We start from the raw sequence: 14,265 nt of genomic DNA, 5'->3' as shown, positions 1-14,265 counted from the left end.
TGGAGCTAATTTGAACTTCCTTATGTAGATTCCTGGGTTTTAAAATCCATACAGGCTGAACATGTTTGCATAATAAAAACATTTCCCAAAGCTGTCCAACATGTAGTGAAGACAATATTACAATATTTCACTCAGCTATTTACTGGTCTTTAAGTATAAAATACTCAAAGAAAACATAAAAATGTTGGATCTGTTTGCGGCTCACATGGTAGAACAATGAAAAGAAAATCTGCTGAGACCAAAATCATCCTTTAAATGTGATGATTGTGTAGTGAATTAGCATTTGCTTCATATAATGATTGCATTAAATTGTGCCAGCAGTAAATCAGAATTTCCCCTAGTCTAATAAGGTAGATGTAATGCACAGATAAGACTGCAGAGCCACAGGAAACATGTGGCTACAGGATGAATGCGGCTGCAGCGCCGCTGTCCACGGTCCTGACCCTCCAGCCGGAGCCAGAGGTCTGCTGCAGACTGCAGCTTCCTCTGAAAGAGTATTGACTTGTTGTAATAGGAAGTGTGACCACGGAGGGCACCCGGCAACAGATGCGAAACAGAAAAAATGCTTTGGGGGTTGAAATGTCATGTGAACAGTTGGGTTCAACCACTGAACACCTCAGGGGTGTTATTGACTCCCTTCAATGCTTTTAAAGGCCAAGGGTTCGTTTAGATGGGCTTTGCGGTTATTCGCCCTCATAGAGTTAGTGACCACAATTTACAGCGACCACAAGACATTTGTGGAAGTAAATGAAAGAGGTGGACTGCTATGAGTTGTTCAATTTAACTGCTAACATGTGGCCATGTAGTCTGGTCCAGATCTGATGCGGACACAGAGGCAAGTCTCAGAGGGAAATACGTTTAGCAGACTAGGTTGTTCTAGTATTTATCTTTAAAACGAAGTACGCCTAATTAATTCACTAGTGCTTACTTCAAAGAGAATCTGGCACACTCAAGAGAATACCTTATTATCTGCTCAGGTGCACGTCCTTTTGCGTTGAATCGTTGAATCATTAGAGGGTTGCTTTTGTCCTTTCCTTTTGTCTCACTTTGTTACATTTGGTACATTTACATTAGCTTCTCTTAGCTATTACATGTCATTGAATCGCACGGATTAACATGTCAAGTCTAAGAGCAAGTAGTTCTGTAAAGCATTACCATATTTTTGTGCTGCTTTTGCTGCGGTTTTTTATAAAGCCCTCAAGTTTCTTTAATGTTGATCTTGAACTAGTTAATTAATACTTAAATTGCATATATATTTATATTTATAGCACTTTGCGATTCCTGCATGTCCATCTCTGTAATTACCCTTTATATCAATATTTCATCTGTTCATTTTTCTGCCACAACTATAGGCCTCAATATCTCTCAAAAAACACAATGCTTATTTTTCATATCTTCTAATGAATTATATAGGTTTATATGACCTTTTCGAAGTTTCAGCATGTTTAAACCTTTTGTAGGACAAATGTGTTGCACATATGGTGTTGTTTTACAAACTGGTATCCAAAACAAAAATATATGTGACCTGTATTATTAAGCGCTTTGAGCACCAGGAAAAGCGCTTTATAAATGTAATGTATTATTATTATTATTATTATTATTATTATTATTATTATTATTATTATTATTATTATTATTATTATTATTATTATTATATATCATATCCTTCAAATGTATCCTGGTACATTATAATAATATAATACAATTGTCTTTTAATTTCCCTCCTTGAACCTTAAACATATTTATTTCAGAAATACCCTTTCTTTTTCTATAACTTTAATAATTTAGAGTGCCTATGTTTACGGTACATATTTCACCTTTCTCCTTACATTACCTTCATGTTAAACCCCCTAAACCGGTGTTTGAATGCCTTTTTACCTCCAAAATCTTCCATTGCCCAGCTTTGGAGATCAAGTCCGTTAACTGTTCACTTTTCTCCCGTGTATTACCTCTCTTTGCATGAGAGCGAACTACATTGGCGAATCATAGAGTTAGGCTATCTCGAATGCGTGATACCGCGTGAGGTAAAGGGTGATGCCAAGAGAAACAACACTGTCACTAGCTTAATGTTTGTTTCATTTAACTGATGCATCGTTTCTGGGCACAGAGATGCCATCAGTACACCGTTTTACCACCGAAACACTGGTCGCCACTTGTTGCAACGTCAGATTCCTTCTCTCCGGTCTGGGAGGAGGGAGGATTAGAGGAGGGGGGACTCCGTCACATCCTCGGTCCAAGTATGGGCATGAAGTTTACACGCAGCGGGGAATCCTCTCACTGGAGCTGATGAATGGGGAGGAGGGCCGACGGAGCTGCCAAAGTGTATATAAGGAGAGAGAGGGGAAGTCGCTGATGTGAAATCCACAGCAAGCAAATACCAAGCGAGGAGCAGAGACGAAAAGGAATACCTTTTAATTGCTTTTTACACCTTTTGACACAGACCACTTTGGATCATTTGTTGAAAACCATCAAAAGGGGAGTTGAAAGAAAATAGTCATCTGCATAATTTATTTTGCATTTTCTCCTTTTACCTTTTTCCCTGGGAGAGACGGACTTCTAAGAGCAGCATCAGTATGTTGAACAATATGGATTTGAATGCGAAAGACTCTTTTTACCCTCAGTTTGACAATTGCAACAGTTCTTCCATGGGAATGGACAACAGCGTGCGGAAAGATAACCAGGAGGTTTATGTCGATGCAGAGCGGGGGGTACCTGCCCAGTTTGGCCACGGTGAGTCCGCATCTTTGCACAGTCGATTAACATTTGCATGCAAGATCATTTAAATGTGTTGAATATATGAGAACCAGAGGAGATAGAGAACTCTTCCCGTACAGTCGCGTAGGCTAAGGCATCTTATCAAAGCATTCCTGTGCCAAAACAGCATGAATGTTTATGTAACGCTGATTTTTCATCCTCGTTTAATATGCACTGATTCTCAATTATAAATCACTCGCGATGACAAAGTTTTCTCTCTTGTTAATTCAACAGAAGGAACCCCAGCTACCCTCAAAACCGAAGCCTCCAACTCGGAATTTGCTTTTAACCCTTGCGAGTGCCCAAAAGACTCCTACACCCCCTCTTCGCTCGCATATTCCGGCAGTTTCTATGTTGAGGCATCTCAGGGAGCGCCGTGCAGCACCGAAACACTTCTCAATATGATCACTGAGATCGTGGGTATATCCACACTGCCACTTTTAGACGTGCAACAGAGCATCAACAGTCGGGGAACTTATCCATCGCCCGCGCCGATGGACAGCAGCAATGGGCATTTTGGAGACCCCGGCGTCAAGAGGCAATCCTACACCTGCTCCGGACCTTCTCCTCCCGTTTACTCTCCTGACCAGACGTGCCCGAGTTACGCTGATGATCAGAACCAGAAGAAAGACGAACCCAAGTCAGAGGCCGCTTCCTTCCCTGTCGTGGTTAAGAATGAATTTGAAAGCAGCTGCTACGAGTGGGGGACATTCACCAAAGCTGGCTGTTTGGAGACGAGTTTCCAAACAGAAACCTTCCCAATGTCAAGCGATTTCCCCCCTGAGCAGCAGATGGATGTCAAGGAACTTTTAGACACATTTCCCCCAATATGTCCCAACCCAGAGATGGAGTTTAAAGTGGAGGGAGGTATCAAACAGGAGCCGTGTTTCTCTGACACCTGTTCTCAGAGCTACTCCAGCCCCATGTACAATAATTACCTCCCTCCCCCTCCGATGGGCCTCTCCGCTAACCTCAAACCCTTCCCCGAACCCCCACAGCCATCTAACCAGTGTGATTCCTTATACACATCTCCAGCTTTACCAAGCACCATAGACTCCATCCTTTACTCTTCCTTGTTGCCAGATTCATTCGCCCAAAGTTACACCACCCGTCCTACAAAGCCCACCCGGGCCCGGAAGAGCCCCGCCGCCGCTCACGGCCCCGCCAAAGAGAAACCCTTCACCTGCCCCATGGAGAGCTGCGACCGGCGCTTCTCTCGCTCCGACGAGCTCAACCGGCACATCCGCATCCACACGGGCCACAAACCCTTCCAGTGCCGCATCTGTTTGCGCAGTTTCAGCCGTAGCGACCACCTCACCACCCACACCAGGACTCACACCGGGGAGAAGCCGTTTTCCTGCGACACGTGCGGGAAACGGTTCGCCCGGAGCGACGAGAGGAAACGGCACGGACGCGTACACCTGAAACAGAAGGAGAAAATGGAAATAAAGCCACAGGTGACCACCAGCGCGTGGACTTTCACTCTTCCAGAGGGAATTTGAAGACAAAGCTGTGTGTCCAAACATAGCCTACACGACATTAGGATCTTTCCGTCTTGGAAGATAAAGCCAGCTGACTACAAGTTAACGTCCAAGTTGGTTTGACTGGCAATGCCTGGCACGAGGTTTCGCAAATATTGCAATTTTTTTGAGGAGCAGAAAGGAAAGGAGAGGTCCGCTTCGGCCTTAGTGCCTGCTGCTGATGCTGCTGACTTGAGATGCACAAGTTGAAAAAGTCGATAAACAGATCCAAAGCGACTTGTTGCTGTTACTGTCAGTCGAGCCAAACCTCTCTGCTGCGGCATTGCATGACTGCTGCTCAGCACCTCTTCTCCTGGACAGCTCCGACCTCCATCTCCTCTGAGCCTGTATGGATTGCACTTACAGATTATTAATATCTCCATTTAAGATTCTTATTTTTTGCTTTTAGCATTCTTAGAGCAATGGTTTGGACTATGTTTCTTGAAATGCATGTTTATGTCAGTGTTTCTTTTCCTTTAAGCGGAATATCAACCACTGTCAAGGTACTCCTTCACTCCACAGTGAAGGTTATTGACATGAATGTAGGCTAACATATTTATGGCTTTGACCATAAAGCTGTCCATCTTTGATCAAATGTAGTGTTTGTTTGAATTCTTATCATTTGGCTGTCAGTGTTTTTTGTCATTGGTCTTTGTGTAGTGTTACAATTAATTGGATTATTACAATTGTGAAAGATATATCATAAATGGGAAATAAATATATTTGTATAACTGTACTTCTTTGTATTTTTATAGCTAATTGTATATTTTACATTTATCACATTTGAGTGTCATTTATCAAGGTGAAATGTATTCTAATCATTAATAATGTCTTGGTTTTTGAGGGCTATTGTTTAGTAACACAATATTTTAAATGTTACAATTTGATATCAGAAACATTTTCGCACTTCATCCCATTGTTGGTATGATAAGAGTTATTTAATTAAACTGCTGGTTTAGTTTTAAAAAGGACCAGTATGTACACTAGTTGTGGTACAGCTTTTCAACAAAAAGGATTTTACAGTATGTACAGAAGTATGTTTAATCAAGCTAGAAATGACTAGCAACATATAAAATAAATACTGCTTTTGAGTAATCAGGTAGCACACATTGCTGCGAGTTTCTGTGGATTTGACCTTGGACTTTACCATGAAAGGGTTTTGACTCCTGGTATCTTTTGCTGGAGATACTGTATGCTGAAATGTACACTTTAGCAACAACAACAACAACAACAACAAAATTCAAATGATCACCAACAGGGTACGGTACTGCAAAAAAGTAATTTAACTTGCCTTAAGTTATATTAACTGTTCAAGTAAAGATTTTGTACATAGACAGTTTCTACAATACTTTAAATGAATATTGATGTTGTTATTTTTATGAAAAGTTTATGAACAAAATAAACAATTTCTGGAAGCATCACGTTTCTTGTGTGTGGTTTAAAATGATCCAAATGATATCTGTTGCTCACCTTGCCCACTCTGTGTCAGATCCCCGTTGGAGCATTCAGATGAGTGTCTCTTTTCCCAACATATAAATGATAACAGTCCACGTGTGGCACCAGGCTGTCGCGCTTCCATGAGACGTCACGGTTCTAGCCTGTGACTCAAAAGGCTTTTGACTAAAACACATCAAAGCAAAAACCCTATTACTCAGTGCTGGGCTTCTGAATCCCCTCGACATCAAAGATCACTTCCCTCATGTTCTAAATGTGGAGATGAACACCATGTGTGGTAATCTCAACAGGACAAGTCTCAAGTTAAACAGGACATTGTCTTCCCATGTCAATGAGATGATCTGATGCTCTCCGTTCATTCATTCCTTTGTTCATTCACTCACCATTTCTGCAATAAAAGGATATTAATTTCCACTCGATTGCTGAATGTGATTACGGTCTATTATCATGTAATTTATTTCTCTCAAAGAACTAAAGTATGCTCTTTCCAAAGCTGCATGTGCATTCTTGTAAATGCTGTTAACAGTCTTCTTGAAAACCTCTCTGCTATAATAAAAAGAAAGTGGCGCAAGCCATTGCTTCTTTTTATGAAAATGGATATGATCCTATAATGAACGGATCCAAATTGCGCTGAATTTTCAAGTCAAGTGGTACAATTCCCAACACAACACTTTGAGCAGAGCACCAGTAATGTCTAAGATAAGCATATGTGTCTTTTAGAGTTTGGGGAGAAGACGGTTGTGCTGATCCTTTAAATAGGATTCAAAGATTCTTTGTGCTCTGTGCTTCTCTATAGGAGGCCAAGATCTTACATCTGTCCTTGCAAGCCATGCAGGCATGTCTTAGCAGGGACTCCGCGGTGTACGTATGACATGCATGTGCCCGTGACGCAGACGGCTTTCCGGACACTACGGTGCTTGCCCACGGCGGTGCATAAGTGTCTGCATTGTCTGAAGCTGACAAACATACTGTACCAGTGTGAAAATGCAATGTGAATAGTATGTACCCATCCTCTGCTGTCCATCACTCATCATCACTCACAAGAGCACAGGGCCTATCTAGCATCAACGCACACTCCTTTATCTGTGTTGTTTTAGTGGCAAACACTGTCCAGTGATGGACTGTTGAGGTTTTGAATTGCATTGATGTGCAGTCACAGTGACCATTATCCAGACACTTGAAGACTGAAGAGTTATTGAACTCTGGCCAGTGATGGAATTTGTGCATTTGTGCATTTGGAAGCTCAAATTCACATTTGCATACTGTAAATGGTCCTTGAATTATCTACAGCATGTGCGTACGCTTTCGGCTGCGTTGTCTTTATCGAATACGTTTAGCATGTCGTAAACCTTCCTAACTCCCTCTCCGATAGAGACTAAAGACATAAATCAGTTATTTTCCACTGACTGACATTTATGTCTTTTTACTCCTGTAGATAAGCGTAATTGCTGAAGGCATTAAGTGATTGTGCTGGGAGGGCACATGACCGCCACTGAGAACCATGATTTCTCATAACGCGGACCTCTGCTGTGAATAGTGGCACATCAAGTCCATTAAATCCCGCCAGGATGTTACTAATGCAAACATGTTAACATTAGGACTGTTGCACTGGGGGAGGTTTATCCAAGTGTCTGCTTGTGACTAATATATTACATATGTAAGCAGGAAGAAAACCATAAACAGATGTTATTTCACTTCTTCATTGTCTCATCCAATTAATCGCTTAATGCAGGATTGCTTTTGGATAAGTCTATGGGACTATTTATCTGCTGTACCAAATGAGTACTTTGGCTCAGGATGAAATAAAAAAAATCCCTAAAAATGACAGTGAAGGATTAGATGGTCCCGAATTCTGAGGATAAGTGTCATTGCAGAATTATACATACTTACATGTTCAATACTTGTAAGCTTTCTATTTTTTAAAAAACATTTCTGCTTAATCTATTATTTCATAATACACAAATACTGATCTATGTTCTATTGGCTGATAACTGAAGCGCACCCTCAACAGTCTCAAGGCAATCCACATCTATGCTGCCATTACATATCTGAAGTCTGCCTTCTGAAGAGGGACAAGTGCGGCCCCAGTCGTCGTAAAGAGCCCAACATCCCTTTTATCCATGCTTGAACTCCAAACAATTCTCGCTCTACAACAATAATCCAATAATGAATTTCGGAATGTATGAAAAAGGGTTTATTTGCTTGTATGAAGGATCGGAGGCAGTTTCAGTGGTTCAAGCTTCAGGTATCAGGTCACCTCAAGTACCTATTAATAATCACAGTCCTACTTGAGACGGTCCATATGGCCCCACAGTCTCATTCACTCGTGGATTGATCTATTGTGGGATAATCACCACATAATTTTATGCGCACCTTTAAAATGTGGACCAGGGCACGTCATGGTCCTTGGGGTGGGCTCAGTAATCAAGGTGCATAATCGCATGGCGGTAATGGCAATCAGGCTTAGCAGATTAATTCCTCGGATCATACATCGGGCCGTCGGTCCTGTATCTGATCATGAAGAAGGGTGTAGGTGGTCTGGAGAGTGCGGGTGATTAAAAAGAAGAGAACCATTGCGGCGACAAGGAGCTCGTTATGCAAACATTTTAAAGTGCCTAATTTCTTCCATTGTACTGGCTCCAAAATACTTCATTTCTTTAACTGATCAGGCAAAGCACAAAACTGAGGAAATAACTTTTCTTGCTCCTTGAACTTTATGTCAACCCAAGTGTCAAGGAGTTCAGTCTACCACGTTTGTCCTGCTTTTGGCATCTCTATGGTTACTAACACTTGCAGTATATGCTGTATCTTAAGTGAATGGGAAGCAGTCAGCATACCCCTGAAAGCTGAATGTCTTCAGAGCAAATGCCCTTGGAAAATTCCAGGTTTGAGCCAACACAATAATGCAGCAGTGTATGTATGTATACCGTGGAAGCTTCCAGTAATTGGGACAGTCAATATAAATCATTATGTCAGTTCATACAATCCATTTATTTGTAACCTGTTGTCTGACAGCCTTCTGGGTTGGATGCTTGTTGCTTCACGTTAGTATAGCAACAGTGCACTCTGGTAGCTTATTATAACTTAAATAATAGTATTTGTAACTAAAATCACTGCTTCTAGTGACAAACCTGCAGAGAATTATTCCCTGATACTGTAGTTCAACTCAGTTCTGTGAAGCATTTGAGCATCTTTCAGATCATTGTTTTGGTTTTACAACTGCAACTTGTGACTTCACTCTTAAAGCTCTCACTGCGTAGTCTTTGGGCGCACCAGGAAGCTGTTTAGGCAAGACAATCTCTCATAGCTGAATGTAGTCTGCTCAGCAACAAACAGCAGGTCGACAAAGCTGGCAACTAGCTGGAGAACCTCTCAAAGCATTGAGCAGATAATAAGCTAGATATTCCCCTAAAGAGCTGGTCGAGACCAAAACCAGAGTTTAAAGACATTATTGGAATACTTATAATTATAAGGTTACCAGAAAGGCAACTCAAAATGTATCTGAATGTTGCTTTTTTTATTTTATGGATGTGTAAATAACCAACAATATAATGAGTTTACCATATCAACGTTATATGGTGATATGTGTTCACGTTTGTTTCCGGCATCCCCACAAATACAGCTCTTGAGAGAAATGATTATTATTTATTTAGGTTTAAACAAAAAATGCAATCACATGTTTACCATCCAGACAACCTGCCCCTGTTCGTAGTAAAACACGGACCTGATTAGCTTTTCTCCATTTCCTTCCATAATGATTTTTTTTTTATTCAAGGCTCATACACCAAAAGGTGCCCAGCACACATGTGCTTGTAAAACCTTCGGAGGCAAGAGAAATCAAAGAGAAATCAAGCGAATACAGACACATTAGTTCAGAAATAAACGTAACAAATTAAATATACAATGCTGAGCGTGTGGTATACTTCATTTATCTGGTACATAAAACAGTGAATGCCTGGAAGACATTTCATTAACAGCTTAGCTCACAGATCATGAAACAAACAGTAGAAAAATGCATTTCACTCTTAACCTCAGCCAAATAACACTGGTGACACTTTCTGTCCTCCTCTGGGTTTGGGAGCATCCAGTTTTCACAGCCGGAGGCGGAATGCCAGATCTTAGCTGAGCACAAACAGACCTCTGAGCTCTGACATATTGCTTTCGATGGAAAGTGTCCTTGATAACACAATGCCTTCTCAGTCTTTGCTTGCTTAGTAGTTCTTTTGACCAATTTCCTTCATCATTTCCAGAGAGCAGAGACTTCAAATAACTAGAAGGCAACTTTTATAAATGCTGCTCAGGATAGTTTGGATGGCTGCGACAGCGGCTTGCAGTGACAATAGGAGGACATGTTAACCATTAACCTGATCAGCTGGCGGCAAAGCACTACAGCTTCCTCTAACACTGAATACTCAGTCACATCAGTCATGATATACGTCAGAGGGGATGTTCAGGGGAAAATCTATGCTGTCAACACTTTGCTAGAACAGTTAACAATGAAATAGTACAATGATGTTTGTGGAGGGAAATTAGCTTAGGGTGCACATATATCCTCAGCTTCCACGGGAGACACGTAGCTGGAAGCATCCTGGAGTGACAGTTATGCTTCTGAGGGAAGTTTGTGCTTGTGGATACAAAAGGTATTACTTATCTGGAAACCTGCTGCCGCATTAGCATGCAACCGTCAATCTGAAATAAAAGTGTAAAATCCACTCATCTATACAACATCAGCATCCACACACAACTGTTGACCCCTCTTCCCATAAAATAAATTACCGTCTGACCATGTGTCCGGTAGAGCTCTGAGTGATTACTTTAGTGCTTTGACATTTGCAACAGCAGTAATGAGGCATGTCTGTGACAGCTGTGTCACTACCAGCAGCCTATGTCTCTGCTGTTCAGTTCAACGCTGGGAAGGAGGCATACTGTGGCCAAACACTGGCACTCTCTCTAGATAATGATGGCGCACCGATGGAGAAGCAGAGAGAAGGTGTCGAAGTCGAAGGAAACCGTGCGCACATGTGTGTTTCCACCTAGAGAAAGAAGTGAGGCCGATTGAGAGTGCATGTGAAGTGTATTAGTATGTGTGTGTGTGTGTGTGTGTGTGTGTGTGTATGCATGTCTGTCATTGCCAAGATGGAATCAGAGACTGGGAGAGGAGGCTGGGACATAAAGACTAGTAGTGTAAAAATGAGTGGGCTGAACATACAGTGCACACTCCCGTCAAGCATGGTGACGATTTGCATGTGCACACCAGCTTCCAACGCCAACCACAGTATGTATTCTGCATCTAAATTAACCATACAAATCAAGTGCCTCTTTGGAGCTCCATGAAATGTATGCAAAATGTAGCTACTTCAACGTTAGCGACTGGCTCTCTCTGCCGCAACAGTTGTGTTAATGGCCGCTGAATTCTGGTGGTTTGAGGATTGGAGCCTTTAGTAAAGAATAACAGGGAGAGAGCAGCGAGGCTCATTATGTTCTACTCAGGTTCTCGGGGGACCTGAATCTTACAGATGGATTCAGACATTTTGTAAACGTTTAAAATCATTTGGGCTTTTCAATTCTGTGTAACCTTTATTCTATTTTACTGTTGATATTTGTTCTCTTTTCTTTTGCCGTCTGTTCATTTCTGTTCCACAAACAGTTATATTTAATCGACTAGATTTTGATGTAGATGTAGGTGTTAGTGCTCGCCAACGTGTGAGGAACAACTTGAGATAGGAAAGAAGTTCTTCTTCTGCCTTAGAAATTAAAAGTAGCATTACCAAAAAGAAATGAAACACTATTACAAGTTAAAGTGTTTAACATTTTTACTGAATTAGACTAATGTAGGCTGTTACAGACTACGACATGTTTGGGACAGTTGCGCACAAAACAAGGGCCGACCCCCATCACTTACATCATAGACACATTATGAAGACATCTCTTTATGGGGAGTTTGAACACCATGCATGATTAAGGCAAGCAACACCTGTTCCAATGTTCATAAAGCCACTTGACTTATTATTGAATAATGATTTAAACAAATTTCAACCTAAACCTTTAATGTATTAATCGTGAAAGTACACATGCACTCTTTCTGCCATTGGATTAGAATTGAGGATTCATAAGGAAAATGAAGAAAATGGTATATGTTATAACTTTAGGGTTTTTATTTGTACCATGTATACTAAATCTTTTAATCTGTATTATTGCATCAGATTGTAAATGTTAAATCTGCAGAATGACTGTTAACTGCTGCTACAATATTTCCCTCTGGAATGTTTTCTGCTCCTTCATACTTAGAGATACCTTTCATAAGAAAACACTGACAGTTTTCTCTAATATGTTTATTCGACTGACACATTAACTTTTAATATATTATCATATTTATGGCATTGTTACATATTAAACTGTTCAGTAGTTCATACAATAATTTAGATTTCCTTCATTATTTCCATCTAGATGTACGTGCTTAAGATTGTAAGCAACTCTACCTCTGATAGAGTATTATTCTTATGTTAAAAGCACATTCTGAGCATTTCTCCTTCGCTTAACGGTAGAAAGATGAGAGGTAGACTGGAAACAGAGGTCTAGAGAGCTTTGAGAAGCAACAGAAGTCCGCAGGCTCTTATCAAACCACGGACATTGCATTGAAGCGGCCTTCACTGTAACCACTCGGCTAGGAAGGTGCTTCAAACTGGAATATTTCTACATTGTTGTATGACTACTTTTACTTAAGTGTATGTTCTGAATACTTCCGTCAGTGTGAGCTTGTACCTGCTGATTCACCGCCCTCTGGTTAGCAACAAAGCAGACTAGGACACAGTCCCCTCCCCTGCTTATTCCTTACTGTTGCCCCTCTGCCCCCCCCAGTGGCTTTTAGCTGGTGATGGACTGTCACTTTCACAGGGTGGGGGAGTGCACAAAGAGTGATGTCCCTCCCTCCCTGTCTGTGTGTATAGGATCCATGCTGGGGTCCCACTGGGGTGCATACGGTACAGTATGTTTCCAAAGCCTAAAAGCCTGGGCCATTTATCAAGCAGGCTGTCTCTGATCTCAAACCTGTAGAGTGTTGAAACCCTAAAGAGACGCGTTTTGTCCCCCTCCTGGATTCTTGGTGCTTTAAATGGTTTCTTTGACATGCATGAGTCAGAGCAGCGGTATACATTTAAAAATCAAAACATTCTGCTCACTGCAGGTCCCAAAGTCCCCTGCCTTGTGTTGTAAGCAATCACCATGTGAATTCACAATGTGACTTAGGTTGTAGTTTTTTTAATTGCTTTTGTCGCTTTTGAAAGTATATTATGGCCAGTGATAGCTGAAATGGAGACTGAGAGACTTACAATTGTGATGTATACAGTATACAAGGTTAGAATATACAATACTACAAATTGTAAAATGTAAAATACATGTATTTCTCAAGGGGCATGATCTCAAAATCCTCCAATTCAGGCATTGAATGCATTCTTCATCAAAGGTGCAAATCATTTCATTTGGAAAATAATAATCCTACTACAAGTTTCCTGCAAAACTAAATTAAATACAGGAATTCATTCTTCATTCAGCTTAAAAAAATTAGCAGATCGAATGCTGAGCACGGCAACAGAAGAGGGAGAAAGAGCCTGCTCTGTTGTTGTTAGTCATCAGTGATCCTGTCACTCAATGCGGTGGCGGCATAGGGTCTGCTTCCTGTTAACAAGATATGTTCACAGCATCAGCATTGGGCTCCCACCTTCTGTGTATGTGTGCATTTATACTCCTTGTCACTCCTCTGGATTGATGCATCCACGTGTCTTTTAACTAGTAACTGATCAGGAACTGCCATCTTTGGGGAGACGGATAGTGACAGGGTCCCGGTCCTCTTCAGTGCTCAGTGGCTGAGGCAGGCCTTCTTTTGTTATGGAGCCAAAATGGTCGCTGGTGGCAGGATGCTGTGTCTAACCATTAACTAGAGTCTTGGCACCCCTGCTACAACCTGAGGTGACAAATGTCCCCCAGAACCTAGGCTGGAGAAACATTAACCTCATCTCAGCTGGGGCTCTTCCTCTATCGTCCTGCAGATAAATAAAGAGCTGCCGATCCTTCCATCACCATCAGCCTCTTCCTCCTCCCACTCATCCACTCTCTGTGTTTGTGTCTCTTTTGGCACCACTGACAGTGGCGTCTTGTGAAGGAGGAAAAGATTGATATGATTATAGGTAGATGTGCTGCTTCCTGCCTCTGGACGAGAGAAAAGATAATTTATGGACTCATCACTTTGCCAGTCGTGAAAACAGTATTTTTTCTAACAAAGAATAACCCTCAAATAAATTATCATTATGAACGAATACAGAAGTATGATTGAAGTTGAATAATCACTTAAACAGTCGCAGAGCTGGTACAATCAAGGACTTTAATTTATGTAGCAGATTCTCTTCCTTTGAGATCTTCTCCAGCACCTGTGTGGTGCACAGTCATTTTTGATGTGACCGTGCTTCTGTGCATACGGCCCATTAACTCTGCCCTCGGATGTTGTAGGTCTCCCCGTGTTTAACACCGCAGAAATATTGCC

The 14,265-nt window shown here is 41.4% G+C and overlaps 1 protein-coding gene across 1 annotated transcript; it reads left to right on the top strand.

The window, feature by feature from the left end:
- The first annotated feature begins 2,365 nt into the window (after window positions 1-2,365).
- LOC117454398 (early growth response protein 1-B) lies at window positions 2,366-5,692 on the top strand. The gene is made up of 2 exons (XM_034093624.1): window positions 2,366-2,730; window positions 2,989-5,692. Exons 1-2 carry the CDS (start codon window positions 2,574-2,576, stop codon window positions 4,254-4,256), a joined length of 1,425 nt encoding a protein of 474 aa, XP_033949515.1. The 5' UTR covers window positions 2,366-2,573; the 3' UTR covers window positions 4,257-5,692.
- Window positions 5,693-14,265: the final 8,573 nt, after the last annotated feature.

The sequence above is a fragment of the Pseudochaenichthys georgianus genome, chromosome 1, assembly GCF_902827115.2.
Source record: "Pseudochaenichthys georgianus chromosome 1, fPseGeo1.2, whole genome shotgun sequence".
Taxonomy (NCBI): Eukaryota; Metazoa; Chordata; class Actinopteri; order Perciformes; family Channichthyidae; genus Pseudochaenichthys; species Pseudochaenichthys georgianus.
This window is presented reverse-complemented; position numbering and strand designations above follow the sequence as displayed.